At 42.8% G+C, this 15,482-nt stretch overlaps 1 protein-coding gene across 7 annotated transcripts in view; it reads left to right on the forward strand.

Moving 5' to 3' along the window:
• The first annotated feature begins 2,904 nt into the window (after positions 1 to 2,904).
• Positions 2,905 to 15,482, forward strand: part of Stxbp5 (syntaxin binding protein 5) — a 129,027-nt gene continuing 116,449 nt past the window's right edge. For all 7 annotated transcript variants that reach the window (XM_050161584.1, XM_050161586.1, XM_050161587.1 and 4 more), the window contains exons 1-2: positions 2,905 to 3,194; positions 4,467 to 4,564. In XM_050161584.1, the coding sequence (XP_050017541.1) occupies positions 3,042 to 3,194; positions 4,467 to 4,564 (251 nt within the window). In that variant the 5' untranslated portion in view covers positions 2,905 to 3,041. The remainder of the gene's footprint in view (positions 3,195 to 4,466; positions 4,565 to 15,482) is intronic.

Here is a 15,482-nt window from a genome sequence, read left to right on the forward strand (position 1 = left end):
TAAAACAGCAATCAGTTGAAACTGATTTCTAAGACTAAAAAGTACCAGTAAGGGCTGGCAAGATGGTGCAGTCGCTGAAGGTGCGGGCACTCCAAGTAGGATAACCCAAGGTCAATCCCATCCCTAGACCTCAAAATGGAAGAGTGAACCAACACCAGAAGGTTGTTCGCAGTCTACTCTGTCCATGTTCTCTTTATGTGGGCACTCATCCCACCCCCCAAAACACACACATGGAAAATAAATAAACATAACATAAAATGAAATAAAAGGAGTTTAGGACACACCATGTTTATCATTATAATAGTAACTATTTAAGGCCTTCATCTTTTTTTTTTTGTGCTGAATGGATTTCTGGATGTGCTGCACTATTCTGTAATATCATAAAAACGGATCTACATTCACCTTCAGTTCTAAGGCTCTTCTGGATTGATGTGGGCATGGCAGGATGAATTCAGAATGAAATGAAATTGCTAAGGCATAGAAATCAAAGCAATATCTCTATAGCGAAAATAGGGGCCTGACCTAGCCTGGTTACCTCTTAAAGTTCCTTTTCATCTCAAAGAGCGTGATGGACCAAGAAACTGACATTTTTGGAGAGCAGCAGAGGGCTAAGCAATGTGGCACTAACGGTTTTGTCACCCCTCCCCCACTCTCACTTGATCGAGCGATTTCATCTTTACTCAGGAAGCATCTCACACGATGAACTTGTTTCTGATGAAAATAAATAAGTTTGCCCAAATTTGTGGGGATGGCCAGGGTTTGCACTGAATTTCCCGTCAGGCATATGGAAGCCAGAAATCGCCTGCTACATCACAAAACCTCCGGACAGAAAACTGTGATCTCCGTAATTTTTCCTAATTCAGTGACGATCTTTCTCAACAAGTTTATCCTAAACCTAGATTGGAAAGCATATCATAAAATTTAGGGGTGTGACTTGCCTGTTCTGTGATTGCTCTGGGGAAGTCATTTGGATTTTTAAGAAAGCTATTGAGGTAGTTCAATTTTTAAAAGCCTCCCTCGCCACCCTTGGGACGTTCTTGTCACCTTGATTCTCTCTGGACCACTGCCTGCTCATTCAAGGACATCACCATTTCCAGGCCTTCCCTAGGTAATTCAATGTCCTCCTCAGCCCTCCACTGCTCAATTCATGCGATTTTACATTTGGTTATGTGAGGTTGTCCCCTTGACATAGCAGCAAATCTGCTGAAGACAAGTATGGCGTTTTTAAACCCTTTGCGCCCAATATAATGTGTCAAACTGGACAAAATGTGTTTCAGAGAACAACAGCAACAAAAAACACTCCACCACCCCCACCAAAAAAAAAAAAAAAAAAAAAAAAACCCAAAACCCAAAAGTGTAGAGCCACTCAGAAATAGCTTAAGAAAGGCTTCAGATTTGTTTTATTCTGTCCTCTCCCTTCGGCGAATTAACTTCCTACTTCAACAAGTATGATAGCACAAATCAAAGTTTTACAAGTTCCAAGTTGAAGGCATCCTCTTGGACCACAGAACTCTAGAGAACTACGCTTCCCGAAATGCCCCGAGCCTAATTGGTTTGCTGCCTGTTCTTGAAGGCAGGTTCTATCTGCCCATAGGCCAATGCAGTGAGGAGACTGTCCTGAAGGGGAGAAAGTAGCCAATCACAAGGCAAAGGGAGGTGCTTCTGAATTTGGTGCGGAACTAACAAAACCTGGTGTTTTTGTTTTTTTTTTCCTAGTCGGGGCGGGTCTTAGTAAGCCTAAGACTGGCCTTTTGCTGCGACCCTTGAAAGCGCTGCTCTGCCAGCATTTCTCCCCTTCTGATGATCTGCGCCCACCACCTTCGCCTGTAGAAAGCACCGGTCAGGATTCTCTCCGCCCCCAGCACCAATTTCTCTCCACCGCTGCAAACTTGAACCACTCCTCTGTCAGTTAGCACTCGGGGAGACACGCAGGAACATTGGCGGGCAGACCTGAGCAAAAAATTTCACCTCCCTCTCCTGTCCGACGATCAGAGAGTCTCCAGGGGGTTGTTGATTGACTAATTAAACTGGCAGGTAGACAGGACTTTGTAACAAGGAGTGGCGGGGAGTGCTGGCTGCCACCCACTCTGCCTGGCGAATGGATTCGGTCGGAGTGGTGGGCGACCAAGGTCGGGGCGTTGGAGTTTTTCCCCCGTAGGGGTACCGATTTCGGTCTAGCCGCCACCCGCCACCCTCATTTTTTTTTTTTTTTTTTTAACCTCCAGCAACACCTTCAAGAAGGAGGCTGGGCTTCTCCCTTTGGGTGTCTCCTAGCTGTCATCTCGCCACTGACATAATCGTCGCCTGGACGCTCCCTTGCGAGCCCAGATTCGAAGCCACCTGAAAGCACCCAGCGGGAGCTTGAGTGACAGGGCTGGAGGTGCGGGCCGGGGAGCCCGCGGGTCCGCCTGCCGCTGCCACGGCCCTGGGCTGAGGATGATTTAAGCCGCGGGCCGGGGGCGGGGGCGGCGGCGCGCATGCGCACCGGGCAGCCCGCTCCGCGGAGGCCCAGCTGCCGCCACCGCCGCGGCCGGCGCTGGAACCGCGGCTCGCCGCCTGCTCGGCCGGGCGTTGGGGGCCGGAGACCGAGGCTGCCGGGAGGTGACAGCGAGCGGCCGGGCGGCCTGGGAGAGAGCGGCGGGAGGCGCGAGGACCGGCTCCGGGTGTCCGGGCCATGAGGGCCGGGCGGCTGCGCTGAGCGGAGGCCGAGCCCGGGACGCGCCGAGGGACTGCGGGGCCGCGGGGCCATGGATGCGGCGGCGGCAGCGGCAGCGGCAGCGGCGCGGGACGGCGGGAGCCCGGCCGCGACCAGGTGAGGAGGCGGCGTCCGGCGCCACTGCAGCCCGCGGCGGCCTCGGAGGAAGAGGACTCGCCGCCGCGCGCCCGTCGTCGCAGCCCTTCCTGTTGGGATTATCTCCTGCTCTCCGCTCCTTCGCACTCCGCGATCGAAGCCGCCAGCGGCTCGGACTCCTTCCCACCCGGTGCCTCGGCTCCCCCGGGGGCCCCGAGGAGACGGACAGACCCCCCTGGGCGGCGAGACCATGAGGAAATTCAACATCAGGAAGGTGCTGGACGGCCTGACCGCAGGCTCGTCCTCGGCCTCGCAACAGCAGCAACAGCAGCAGCACCCGCCTGGGAACCGGGAGCCCGAGATCCAGGAGACGCTCCAGTCCGAACACTTCCAACTCTGCAAGGTGAAGGGAGCGCGCAGCCCCGCCGAGCTGTCTTGGGAAGATTGGGGTCGTTTGAGGGGGCCGCTGGGCAGTACCCGGGAGATTGAGGGCAGAGCGCGCCAATAGTGCTCAGAGCTCTAGGAAGGCGCCCCCCCCCCTTTTTGACAGACGTGCCTTACCGGGGGATTTTGGATAGAGATCCCCCCTACTTCTTTTAGTCCCTTTCATAAAAAGCAGTCATTTTAAGGCAACCCAAGCATACTCCCTTGTCTTTAATTCCCATCCAGCCACTGGTAACAATGGTCTGGAAATACTTTTATATTCGCGCATATTTTATTTTCTTTCACTGACGTCGAAATTTTCCAGCAGTGTGTGATGAACGTCGTTCGTGGGCAAGGCAAACCTGTTCAACCAGATCTTTTTTTTTTTTTTTTTTTTTGCGCATCACTTTTTAGAATGCGGGCGAAGCGGCTCACCACCTGAAGTCGCAGGATTCTTCAGCTTGTTTGGTTAAAAAGTTAGAGCAGAGGTTTTTCTTTTTTTAATTATTATTATTTTTTGTCTGTGAATGACATGATGATTGCCCCCACGGTCCTGTATTCAGAAAGAATGATGCAGCGTATTAATTTCCAGCTGCTCACAGAGAAAAGCACACGAGCCTCCGTATCCAGACCTCCTTGCCTGCTCATAGATAGCCTTTCGGTCCTTCCTATGTCGGGGGCTTACAAGCCTGCGCACAGTTTTTGTTCTTATGGCCTAAAATTATTCCAGACTCAATGGAAAATTGCAAGATTTTTTTTTGCACCCATTTCCATCGTTAGAATTGCTCGTGTTGTTTTTGAGGTTGATGCCTCTTTGACTAAATCCTTCAGTAGTTTCGTTACAACTTTTTCTTAGAAATCCCTCCCTTTAGCATTCAAATAAAGCTACGATTTGGGTGATTTCTCTTGAGATGCAACACGAATCTCCTTTTGCAAGGATTTTACAGAATTTTGAACCACTACAAACTTGAGCAACGTGGAGTCAAGCAGAATAGTGTCCGCTATCCATAGGAAATTGCCCTCTGTGGGGTTACTAGCATAGTAGCAAAGCAGGAATTTAAGTAGATTTGTTCTTCTGGCGCTGTGATCCTTAGGCTAGATCCACCCTCCAACCCTCAGCTCCCCCGTAAAGTGTTAAGTTCCTGTGTGTGCTTTGTGTAGTAGTTTTTCCAGTCTAATGCCCCTGTGGGCTGTTCTGTTTTCGGATTCTGCCTGCTGCCTTGGTTCCTGTGATGTCACTGCCCATCCCCAGACTGTTCGCCATGGATTCCCCTATCAGCCCTCAGCTCTGGCCTTTGATCCAGTACAGAAGATCCTGGCAGTAGGAACTCAGACTGGTGCTTTAAGGCTGTATCCTTTCTTTAATTAAAATAATAATAATAATAACAACAACAACAACAAAGACAAGGAAAGAAATGTTTTGTTTGCTTGCTTTGTCATCTCCAGCCATTCAGTATTGCTCATTAATCCTGTGTTTCCTCTTTGGGTTTGTATTTTAAGAACTCATGTGGTGCCGGCTTCCCCTTATGATAGTAGCTATGTTTAGAGGGTATACTGCTCTAAGGATAGCTCTGGGATCTCAGGGGTTCCTCAGCAGGAACCAAAACATCAGTCTCAAGTTCATTGTAGTGACTACTTTGTTTGTAATGACTCTAAGATCCTGAGGGGAATACACGTGTGTGTTTTAGGGGATTAATGCCTAGTGGCCAAAGATAAAGTTCAAGGACCAGAGACGGTGAGGGTAGAGCACGGTCAGCTTTAGATGTTGTATCCAGTGGGTGTTAAACTCAGCTGCCCATCACGCTCATGAATTAGATGCTGGATTTGAATTTGATTTGTTTTCCACATGCCCTCCCAGATAAAAAACATTAACCGGTGACAAGTTATCAGATTAGTTTTCCATAAATAAGAAGGGCTAATATTTCTAGAGATTTCAGGGCACTGTTTTGTAAAATGCATAGATCGGAATGTACTGTGGTGATATTGACTTTGTCTTTTGTTTTCTGTTTGTTATGTGTAGCAGAAGCTATGAAGTACATTAGCTTGTAGAAGGAGATTTTTCTTCTGGTTATCTGTGAATTGTGTAGTTTTGGCATAGGGATTTTTCAGATTCTTTACGAGAATTTTTTCAAGAGCATCTTTTTGGTGTGAACAATGAGGACTTTCTTACTTCCTCTGTTATACTATTTAACTTCAAATAAAGTGTGTGATTGCTTTCACTCTGACATTTAAACATGCTTGACTAGCCCATTATTGAGATGCTGTGCTTGTAATAAACCAGCAAGCCACCCGGTGACCTCACTGGACGTTATTATTGACAAAAAAAGGGGGGTGATATTGGGAGGGGCTGGGCCTATTCTGTTTACATTTTGGGGTTTTCAGCATTTGATTTAAATGTGAACCAGGAACTTCATTTATGAACTTTTAAAGCATTTCAAAGGTGTCCTTTAAGACATCAGAATATGCTCCCCTTTAACTCTGAGGATGTTGTCTGGGGAGCCCGATGGGCTCTCAGGGAAGTGCACAGTGAACATAGGCAGTCCAGGCCTGTCTCTAGTGGTAAAGGCTGAACTTGGTGCCTTCTGCAGTGTGCACAGATTGCTCCTGGCCAGACGGCTAAACTGTTGAGACTAGAACATTCTCTGACTTCAATTGCTTCGATGTTTTTATTTTTACAAAGGCATTCTATTTTAATTTTGTAAAGATAAGCATAGTGAATTTTCTCAGTGTCTAGTGAAATTCGGTTTCAGGACCACAGGGTTCTGTTTGGAACTGTAATATTTTTCCCTCCAACAAAAGCATTCTGCTACGTGACTGAAGGAAAAAATGAATTTAATCAGTTATTTTTCAATTTTTTAAATTGAATTGAACTTTTAAATTAATTAATTGATTTTTTTAAAATTGTTTTTTTATTGAGCTATATATTTTTCTTTGCTTCCCTCTTTTCCTCCCCCTTCCCTTTAACCCTCTCCCATGGTCCCCATGCTCCCAATTTACTCAGGAGATCTTGTCTTTTCCAACTTCCCATGTAGATTAGATCCATGTATTCTTTTGATTTCCTTCTGAAAGAGTTGTTTTCCTCCCTATTTCTTCCTGTTTTCTCTGGCCTCAGCAGTTTTATTATATAACTTTTTAACAGCCTTTTGATATTTAATTATATGTGCCACCAGCTAAACCAGCAAAACTGACTTTGTAAAGCAGCTGCAGTTATTTGTCTTACAAGGACCTTAAACTCTAATTTGCATAATTAGCAAGTGGACCCAACAGAAAGATTACCATGGCAGGCTGTGGTAATTGCTAGTTCAAAGGATCAGGCATCCAAAATGATGGCTCCCAGGGGCATTTGGGCTTATATGTCTTCTTAGAGTCCAGTGTTAGTGAGTGAAAAGTGGAGCTCCTGTTCCAGGGCCTCTGTCATTTTCTTCTAGACTCCTTGCTGTGTTTAGAATGAAATCCTGTGACCTGTTGACTGAGTCTCTTGGACTTTCCCTTTGAGAGCTTTGCTCCCACATTCTAGATTGGCAAGTTATCCTGCCTACCAGCAGAACATCTCCCCGCTACACCCCTCCCCCAACCACACCCCTTCATTCAACTCTCATTCCTCCTGTTAGGGATGGATGAGCCTAGAGCTCTGTTTATCTTGGCTCTGATTTATAGAAAACAACAGAGACCTTTTAAAAAGTTCATCACGTATATTAATTAATTAGGTTTTTATTTTATTTTTGGAAACTAGGCAGATATCTAAACGCATGCTTTCTAATTTTAGAACTCCGTATTGACTTATCGTCCATATTTGTTTCAGGCCTGCCTGTTATCATGTTTGTTCTGGTTTCCTCTTTCTAACTGGTTTCTTTCAGTCCTTGTGTGCATTCCTATTTTAGACTTTTATTGTCTAGAATATGTTTTCCCAAAAAGGGAAAACGAATGTTTTAGGGAAGAAAAATTCTTCTAAATAAAATATCCTTTGATTAATTATGTAGCAGAAAATAGCTAATTTCTTAAGTGGGATTGGACCTGTTTGTTAATGGGATACCTTCATAAATGCTGGCAGTGCAGTTTGAGTTGACTGTCTCACATGGAGTTGAAAAGCAAAACAAATCCAAAAGACCGATTGAGTAAACTATATCTGATAGCTAGTGGTTGCATTTAAAGGTAGTGATAATTGAATCCTTAATGAATAGCTAACCAATACTGAGACAAAATATCTAATCTATTTATTGCATTAATGTACAACACATGATGAATGATACCATTTTGTTTCATTAACCTTCTTGGCCTCTGAAGAGGACATGAGGGTGCCTGCCATGTGTTTACTGATAATAAACAAGGAAACACAATTTTATGTAATACTGATATAGTTTGTCTTCCATTGTTTGCCACAGGGAAAGAAATAAAATTTGATTTTTATGAGTAATTTGGATGTTGGCTTTGGAAAGAGAAGCCGCACTAAAGAATGGAGTCATTTTAGCTCACTGAGCTGCTGTCTCTGTGGACTGGGGCACAAGTGCAATTGATCATTGCTTCACCTTAAGTTACCATGGCCTTGATCACATTTTAGCATAAAATTTTATCTGTAAACAATGGGGGGTGTTTAAAGTTAGGGCATTTTATTGTGACTATTTAAAGGACTAAGGGAAATTAGAACTTCAGATTTACTGAATGCACAGTAAGAGATGAAGCTACCAGACAACCTCCTTTATGGTACTCCTGACTTGTGCAGAGTTCGGACTACTGGGCAGTCTGTTCTGTTGAGGCGAAGCCTTCATTCGCAACCCACTGTTGGTACAGGGTTACAGAATGGTGTCTGTAAGGCTTAACAAGGCCACAGACTTTGGACTGCAGACTGTGTGGGCCGAACTCTAGTTCTTGCCTTCTTTCTTTTCAATTTGTTTTTCTATGTTTTCTTAAACGATTTGTTCTTATTTTTTTTTTTATGTGCATTGGTGTTTTGTCTGCTTGTGTGTCTGTGTGAGGATGTCAGATCCCCTGGAACTAGAGTTAGAGACAGTTGTCAGCCACCATGTGAGTGCTGGGAATTGAACCTGGGTCCTCTGAAAGAGCAGCCAGTGCTCTTAACCATAGTGTCATCCCTCCAGCCCCATTCTTGCCTTTTTCAGCAAGGAATTAGTCTTTCTGTTTAAAATTAAGCATTCATTCAAAGGCAGTTTTGTAATTTCAGATTCCCATGTGTCTAGGCAAGTAATTCAAAAGAAATGAATGTATGGCCATTGTAGAGGCTTCTACAGCCGGAACTAGTCAAATATTGCAATGAGGAACTTGTATAGAGATCCACTGTCTTCACAGAGTCAGACTCTAGATTAAGTCCCTAGCCCTTGATAACCGCTGCTGCACATTGGTAGATGAGGGTGCGGAACGGCAGAGTGGAGAATCAGAAGAACCCTGAGCGGGAATGCATGCGGTAACACAACTGTGCTGTAGGGAATGATAGTAGACTCAGGGAATGTTGGGGAGAGCTCCTGATTGGAATAATGATCCTAATTGCGTTGAGAGTAGAAACAGGCTAATTAGAGGGCTGGGAAGATAGCTGGGTTAGTAATGTGCTTGCTCTGCAAGCACAAGGACCCGTGTACAAGCCAGGAATAGTGCTGTGCACTTGGCATCCCAGTGCTGCGGAGGTAGCTGGGCAGCCTAGAAAAATGGGTGAACTTCAGGTTCCAGTAAGAGACACTGTCTCAAAAAAAAGGTGGACAGCTTTTGAGGTTGGCCTAGAGGCTATGTACATGTGCATACATGTGGACTGCACACACCACATAGCATGTTTATACAGAGAGAGAGAGAAGGAGAGAGAGGGCGGGGGGGGGGGGGGGGGGGGGGGGGGGGGGGGGGGGGGGGGGGGGGGGGGGGGGGGGGGGGGAGAATGAGACAATTGAATTTTAGTCTGGAGGTGTTTTTGCCCTCGAAGTCATTTAGGAACATTTGACAGAAAGAAAGTCTGGTTCTCGTGTGTGTGTGTGTGTGTGTGTGTGTGTGTGTGTGTGTGTGTTTGGTCAGGCAACAGCATCATGGATGAAAGAACAGAGCAGATGAAACTTCCTGGGTTACCATAATCACGCAGGTAGTAATGTGGACCCCGGATGGGCACTGGGAAAGGGCTTGGCTGCTTTCTATGAAATCTCAGGGAGTGAGTCAGGGTGAAAGTGCCCTGGAAATTACTGAACAGAGATGGATGAATGTTGAGTTGGAAATTATGTCACTTTCTGCTTTACTGCAGTGACGTTCTGAGAAAGCAGACTGGGCTGCTGATTTAGCATGAGAATCTGATACAGTTTTATGTTTGATATTGTGCTTTTATAACTGAATACATAGAGTGATCAGTAGCAGTTTAGCTTTTGGGATCTGTTTAGTGTTTGTCAGTAGTTGGTAGCTGGTTGGACAGTTTAATTCTGTGATTTGTTCAGGACACTAGGAAAATTTAAAACTGGCTCTCACCTACTAAATGTCAGTGCCAGCTTTTTGGTCAGTATGACAACTCCAGGCACACACTTCAGAAGTATCTGGTTGTAAATCACTGCCCTTAGTTAAAAAGGAGTCCGTTCCACCTCATGGGATTGCCAGGGTTCAGTACAAGCAAGTGTGCACAGCTGTTGGGGCTGCAGGGCTGCTTGTTGGATGTTCGGGTGTGACTGCCATTGTTAGGAGAGTTCTCTGCAGTGTGGCTTCTCAGTCTGTCCATGCGTGTGTTCCACAAATGCTGCATGAGGAGCAGCTCATTGCCAGGCCTTGGAATGGCCCCGTTTTCGTCAGTTTTGTAGCTGATATAGTCTTTGGAAAAAAGTTCATGAAAGTAGCTGGGTTTTGCTTTAATTTTGCCCTTTATTGTAATGTTTTTATGTGTATGGATGTTTGCCTGCATGTTTCTGTGTGTATTTGCAGGCCTGGAGGCCAGGAGAGGCACACAGTTGGGAGCCACTGTATAGGCTGGGAACTGAGCCCAAGTTTGGGCAAGCAGCTAGTGTTCCTAATCTGTGAGGCCATGTCTCCAGCCCAGTGTGCCTTTTAAATGGCTGCACTCTTCTCAACTGTGAGTTCGCAATGTTGCTATTGAGAAATAAGTAGCATATGTAGAAGTTCTGGTCGGGAACGGTGGTGGCGCACACCTTCAATGCCGTCACTCCAGAGGCAGAGGCAGGCGGATCTCTGTGAGCTTTAGGTCAGCCTGGTCTACAGAGCAAGTTCCAGGACAGGCTCCAATGCTACAGAGAAACCCTGTCTTGAAAAACCAAAGAAAATGTATAGTACATATAGTACTTAACAAATTAATATGTAATGATTTTATACTTGTAAGATAGCATTAGAATGTTTTGGTTTCCTGCTTGTTAATGTTATTTTTTTGTAACATAAGTATAGTACTGAAAAAAAGACTTGGGAAAGGCTCTTGGTTTGAAATAATTAAATAATAGACTAGTTGAAATAAACTAGTGAAATAAACTAGTTGATACTTAGCCACACTTTCATCTGCTCCCCTTTTAGGGGTTGTGTCTGTTTCTATGTGAGCTCTTGTCTTTGGAAATGGAGCAGTGGAGTAGAAGTAAGCAACTCAATACACATTCACATCTCAGTCTGTTCTCTGCTAAGAGCACTTTGCTGAAAGGGAAGAGTGAGCCCCATGTTAACTGCAAAACAAGGTTCTCAGCTCTCTTAATAAAAAAGAAGCGCGGCTCTGGAAACAGATTTGCAGTGTGTGTGTGTGTGTGTGTGTGTGTGTGTGTGTGTATTTGTGTGTGTGATGAAAAATAAAACATGAAAATATATTGACTTGAAGCAATCATGTTACATATGGGAAAATCAAGTCTGTGCTTTATAAACCTATTTTGCTTTAAGTAAAATGGCATAGTTCCTGATACTGTTTCCTGTTTGAGTTTTTGTGTAATTCTATCTAAAATTACTATTGCTGTTCTAAAGGAGTGAAGTAAATCCCAGAAGAATTACCTCATTATTAGATTAGTGTTCAGTCTTAAGACTGATTTTTGTCTGATAGGTGAACTGAAATCTTGATGTGTTTGTTCCCTTGGCTGTGAGTCAGGTCTCTTTCTCCGTGAAAGGCCTTGTGGTTCTTTGGACTGTTTGCTTGTAGGGGTCAGATTAACTGTTGTGAGTGCCTGTCACACAAGATGAAGTATTTGCCTCCATCCTGTTGTGGCCTGTTTTGTTTTGTGTCCCCTGAATGCATTCATAACCCTTCAATAGATGTGTAAGTGTTTGCCAAAGAGATCAGGAAGGTGCATGCGAGTCAAAGCAGCATTCATGCTGGATCCTGACTGATGGATCTGCTGAACATTTTTAGTAACATTTAGTAAGGCCTGCCTTTCTTTTTAGGGTGTTAATAATTGTGATGTAAGTATACTTTAAAAACAGTTCCTAATTACATATGGTTTACCACATTGTTTTCTTTCTCTTGAGGCAGAGTCTCACCATGTAACCCCCTGTGTAGGGTGGCCTAGAACTCAAAGACCCGCCTGCCTCTGCTTCCGAGTGCTGGGATTAAAGGTGTGGACAACACGCCGAGTGGTTTTACTGTTTAGTATGGAGACTGTCTTCCTTGAATTGATGGTATGGAATTGGTTATAAATTTGGTAACAATAGAGTAACTTGGAAAGCTAATTTCTTTTACTACATGTGTGTATGTGACTGGCCTATAGGATAGAGTACCATTGAATAGAAGGTAATTAAAGGATTACCCAAAGCCTGGGATGTGGCTCCCAGAGCAGGCTGGCCCCAAAGCTCTGGATTCGAACCCCAGCACCACTGCAGTACCACCACCACACACCCCTGCTAAAAGTTTCTGCATGTCTTTGTGCTCAGGCTGAATCTGACCTCCCCTGCTCCCTGCCATAGCACCCTCTTGAATAAAGTCTGCTTCTTGCCTTTAACCAGCATAAAGTGTTTCTTTTGTTGCACCTGTTACTTGTTCTCTTGTTGTTACTCAGTTACTTGCACTAGGGGAACTCTCACACTTCTCTCTCTGTGTAAAAAAGGAGAAGGTAATCTTTGGTGGTTGTGCAATTAATTAATGTAATGCAGGGAAAGACACGCATTATTTACGAAAGGACAGTTTGATATGAGGTCTTTGGTATTGATTTTTTTTTTACAGTGCCTTAATAAGCATTCTCTGAGCTGATTGGCATTTAGCACCCTCAGAATACATGTCCTTAGCCTTGTGGGATTGCAGGGTAAGGGACTAGTTTTGGTTTAACCTGTACATTTCACCATATACTGACTTTTGGATTTGAACTGTAGCACAAATAATAAAAACCCAGAGACAGAAACTGAGCAGGAAAAAGGGAAAAGTATGTTTTCATTCATTTTAATATTTGTGGAGAAGTTAGAACCGTGACAGTCATCTAGTTTCAGAGTTAGTAATTCTCAGTGCTCTAAATTTTAGTTTTCCTTTAAAGATTATCATGTATCCTTTTTTTCCTTCTGGCTATGGGTGGAAAGGAAGTTTAAGAGATGCTTGGAGCTGGGGACACAGTTGTTAACATTGCTCAGTGTTCCACAGCAGGTATCGTGTCTATGTCCAGCGAGTCCTGAACCCTGAGCATTCTCTTCATTGCTGAAATAATTCTTATGTTTAAAGCTTAGAGTCATGGTCACGTGTGTATGTATGTATGTATGTATATATATATATATACACACACACACACACATATATAACATATATATTTTTCACTTGATTATATACTACCTGTAGGCAACCTTTTATCAACATTAAAATCTAAGTTTCTGCATTTCAGTCTTTAAAATACATATATTTCATGCCTAAAAAGTTATTAGTGTTAATGTATGTGAGAAGTTGTGGCATAATCCAAATTACAGCATATTAACAAAATCAGCCCGTATCCTGATATTCTCTGGAGCCCATAAGGTAGACAGTATTCACTGTACAGTTGACCAAATCAAGTGGGGGAACTCTCCTCAATCAGCTCAATATATTTTCTGGTTATTATTAAGTATGTGTATATGCACTTGTACACACATAGTAAAAGTAATATCTTTCTCAACTTCAGGAGCCAGCAGCAGTTGCTGTAGAGCGCTAACTAGTAAGTTTTGTTTTATCGGGGAGTGGACAATATGGTCTTTGTAATAAATATTAACTCTTCCTGCATGCAACACAAAATGTGCCAGAGACAGTATGTAAAGGGATGAGTATGTTTCAATAAAACTTTGCTTCCAAAATCAGGCAGCAGGCAGTAGATTTTGCACTGGTTTGACTGATCAGTATACCTTATTTCTAATATATGTATGTGGAGAAATTTGTATGTAAGACTTACTGCTGACATTTTTATATTAAACTATAGAAGTTTTACCATTATGCCCGTTGAAATGAAAACTTTTAGTGATTAATAAGCTGTTTTTAAAAAGTATGAGTAAATTCCTAACTATATTTAGTATTTGCAGAAGTGCTTTTCAAACATAAGGAAGGTCTTTATAATTTTCCATTGAATTATAATTAGTATAATAATAAAGCTATTTCCTCAGCTGTCCGTAGAGAGCAGCTCTGCCTTCAGTTGTATCTTCATAGCAGAAAGCCTGCCTTTTACCTCTCTTTTGTTGTTAAAAGATATTTGAGTTTATAGTGCTCAGGGAGTTAATCTTTTCATTCCTATAATAAACATAGATGTATATATTTTTAGCTTTAAAGGTAAAAAGAATGAAAGCATCCAACTAAAATATGATTCCTTAGATGTGTTCAAACTTTTATTAGAAATGCCTTTCACTTGTGAAAAAAAAACCTGAAAAATGAACACATATTGGAAAGCAAAAACTCACTCCTAGACTCCTAGAAGCAAATTCAGGCAGTTTGTCATTTCTTGAGAATCAAGTATGGCCCATAAACCAGCAGCTCAGTTGTAGCTACTTTTTAAGAGAGTGTTGGGAAGATGCTCTCTGCATAACTTTCCAATAGCAAATGTAGATGTAAAAGCAGAAAACCACAAGTTCTACTTGCTTCCAGTTTTCCAAATAGTATTAATTCTTTTTGAAGGGTGTGTATTTCATATGCATTGAAAAAATGGCAACATTCTGAGTGTATTTATTTATGTTTCTTTGTGGTAAGTATTTTTTTTGTTGTTGTTTTTATTTTTTGAGACAGGGCTTCCCAGTAGCTTTGGAGCCTGTCCTGGAACTCTGTAGACCAGGTTGGCCATGAACTCACAGAGATCTGTCTGTCTCCGCCTCCCATGTGCTGGAATTAAAGGCATATACCACCACTGCCTGGCTTGTGGTAATTTTTAATCCATAGTATTCTATGGTAAGTGATATTATTTCATAATGAAATAATGAAATAAAAATTCATTAAATTTTTAATGAAATTGAAAGCTTTTAAATAAGTAACTAGTCATTTTGATTTATATTATTCTTCATTTGAAAAATGAGGTTTGCGCAAAACATGATATCAATTGCAAAGTAGAACCAGTCTTAGAACTTTTGTGGTCATTATCAAATAATTTTTCCCTACTGGAGTAATTTTCGTAGAGCTTTTGATCCTCTTTCCCTTTTGAATAAGTGTCAGCTGGGACATGTGAAGCGTTTGCTGTGAGACCGTCTATTGAAGAGTGATTAATCCTGCTCCATAAAAGAGCATATCTCCCCTAAGAGCAGTGCCTCTGTTTTTGTCGCTAGAATCCTTGCCAAAGAGAACCGACATTTGGTGGCATCAGCTACTGCGGTTCTTTCGGCTAATGGGCTTTACTTTGTACATGTATTTTTTTTCTTTCTGTCTTTTGAAAAGAAGATGAAGAAAACATGTTGAAACGTACTTCTCCATGTACTAATTCTGTGGGCTACATTATCCATAATATGTTGTATTTTTCTGGTAAAATTAACTTTGGTTTTTTTGTTGTTGTGTTTTGTGATTCTAGCTAACTGAAATTCATAATGTAGACCAGGCTAATCTCACAAAGATTCACTTGCCTCTGCCTCCCAAATCCTGGGATTAAAAGTACACCTCGCCACACAAGGCCCACTTTAGTATTCTTAGAAAAACAAACAGAGTCTCTAGATAGTTGAGCGGAAAATAGATGTCTTTGGCTTATGTGTGAGAATGAGCGTTCCTTGTTTCTTTAACCTAGACAACTGTTATGTATGAGTACATTTCATAGTAGACTGAGTAAGTAGTTCATTTAAAAATACCAAAGTGCACCAAAAGCTGTTCTGAAATAGTGTCTATGCAGTAATGCAGATAATCTTACCTCCAAAATAGCAACTATGAATGAACATATTTAGCTATTCTATTTCATTTATGAAT

The sequence above is a fragment of the Alexandromys fortis genome, unplaced genomic scaffold, assembly GCF_014885135.2.
Source record: "Alexandromys fortis isolate MF-2015 unplaced genomic scaffold, M_Fortis_MF-2015_v1.1 scaffold_134, whole genome shotgun sequence".
Lineage (NCBI taxonomy): Eukaryota > Metazoa > Chordata > Mammalia > Rodentia > Cricetidae > Alexandromys > Alexandromys fortis.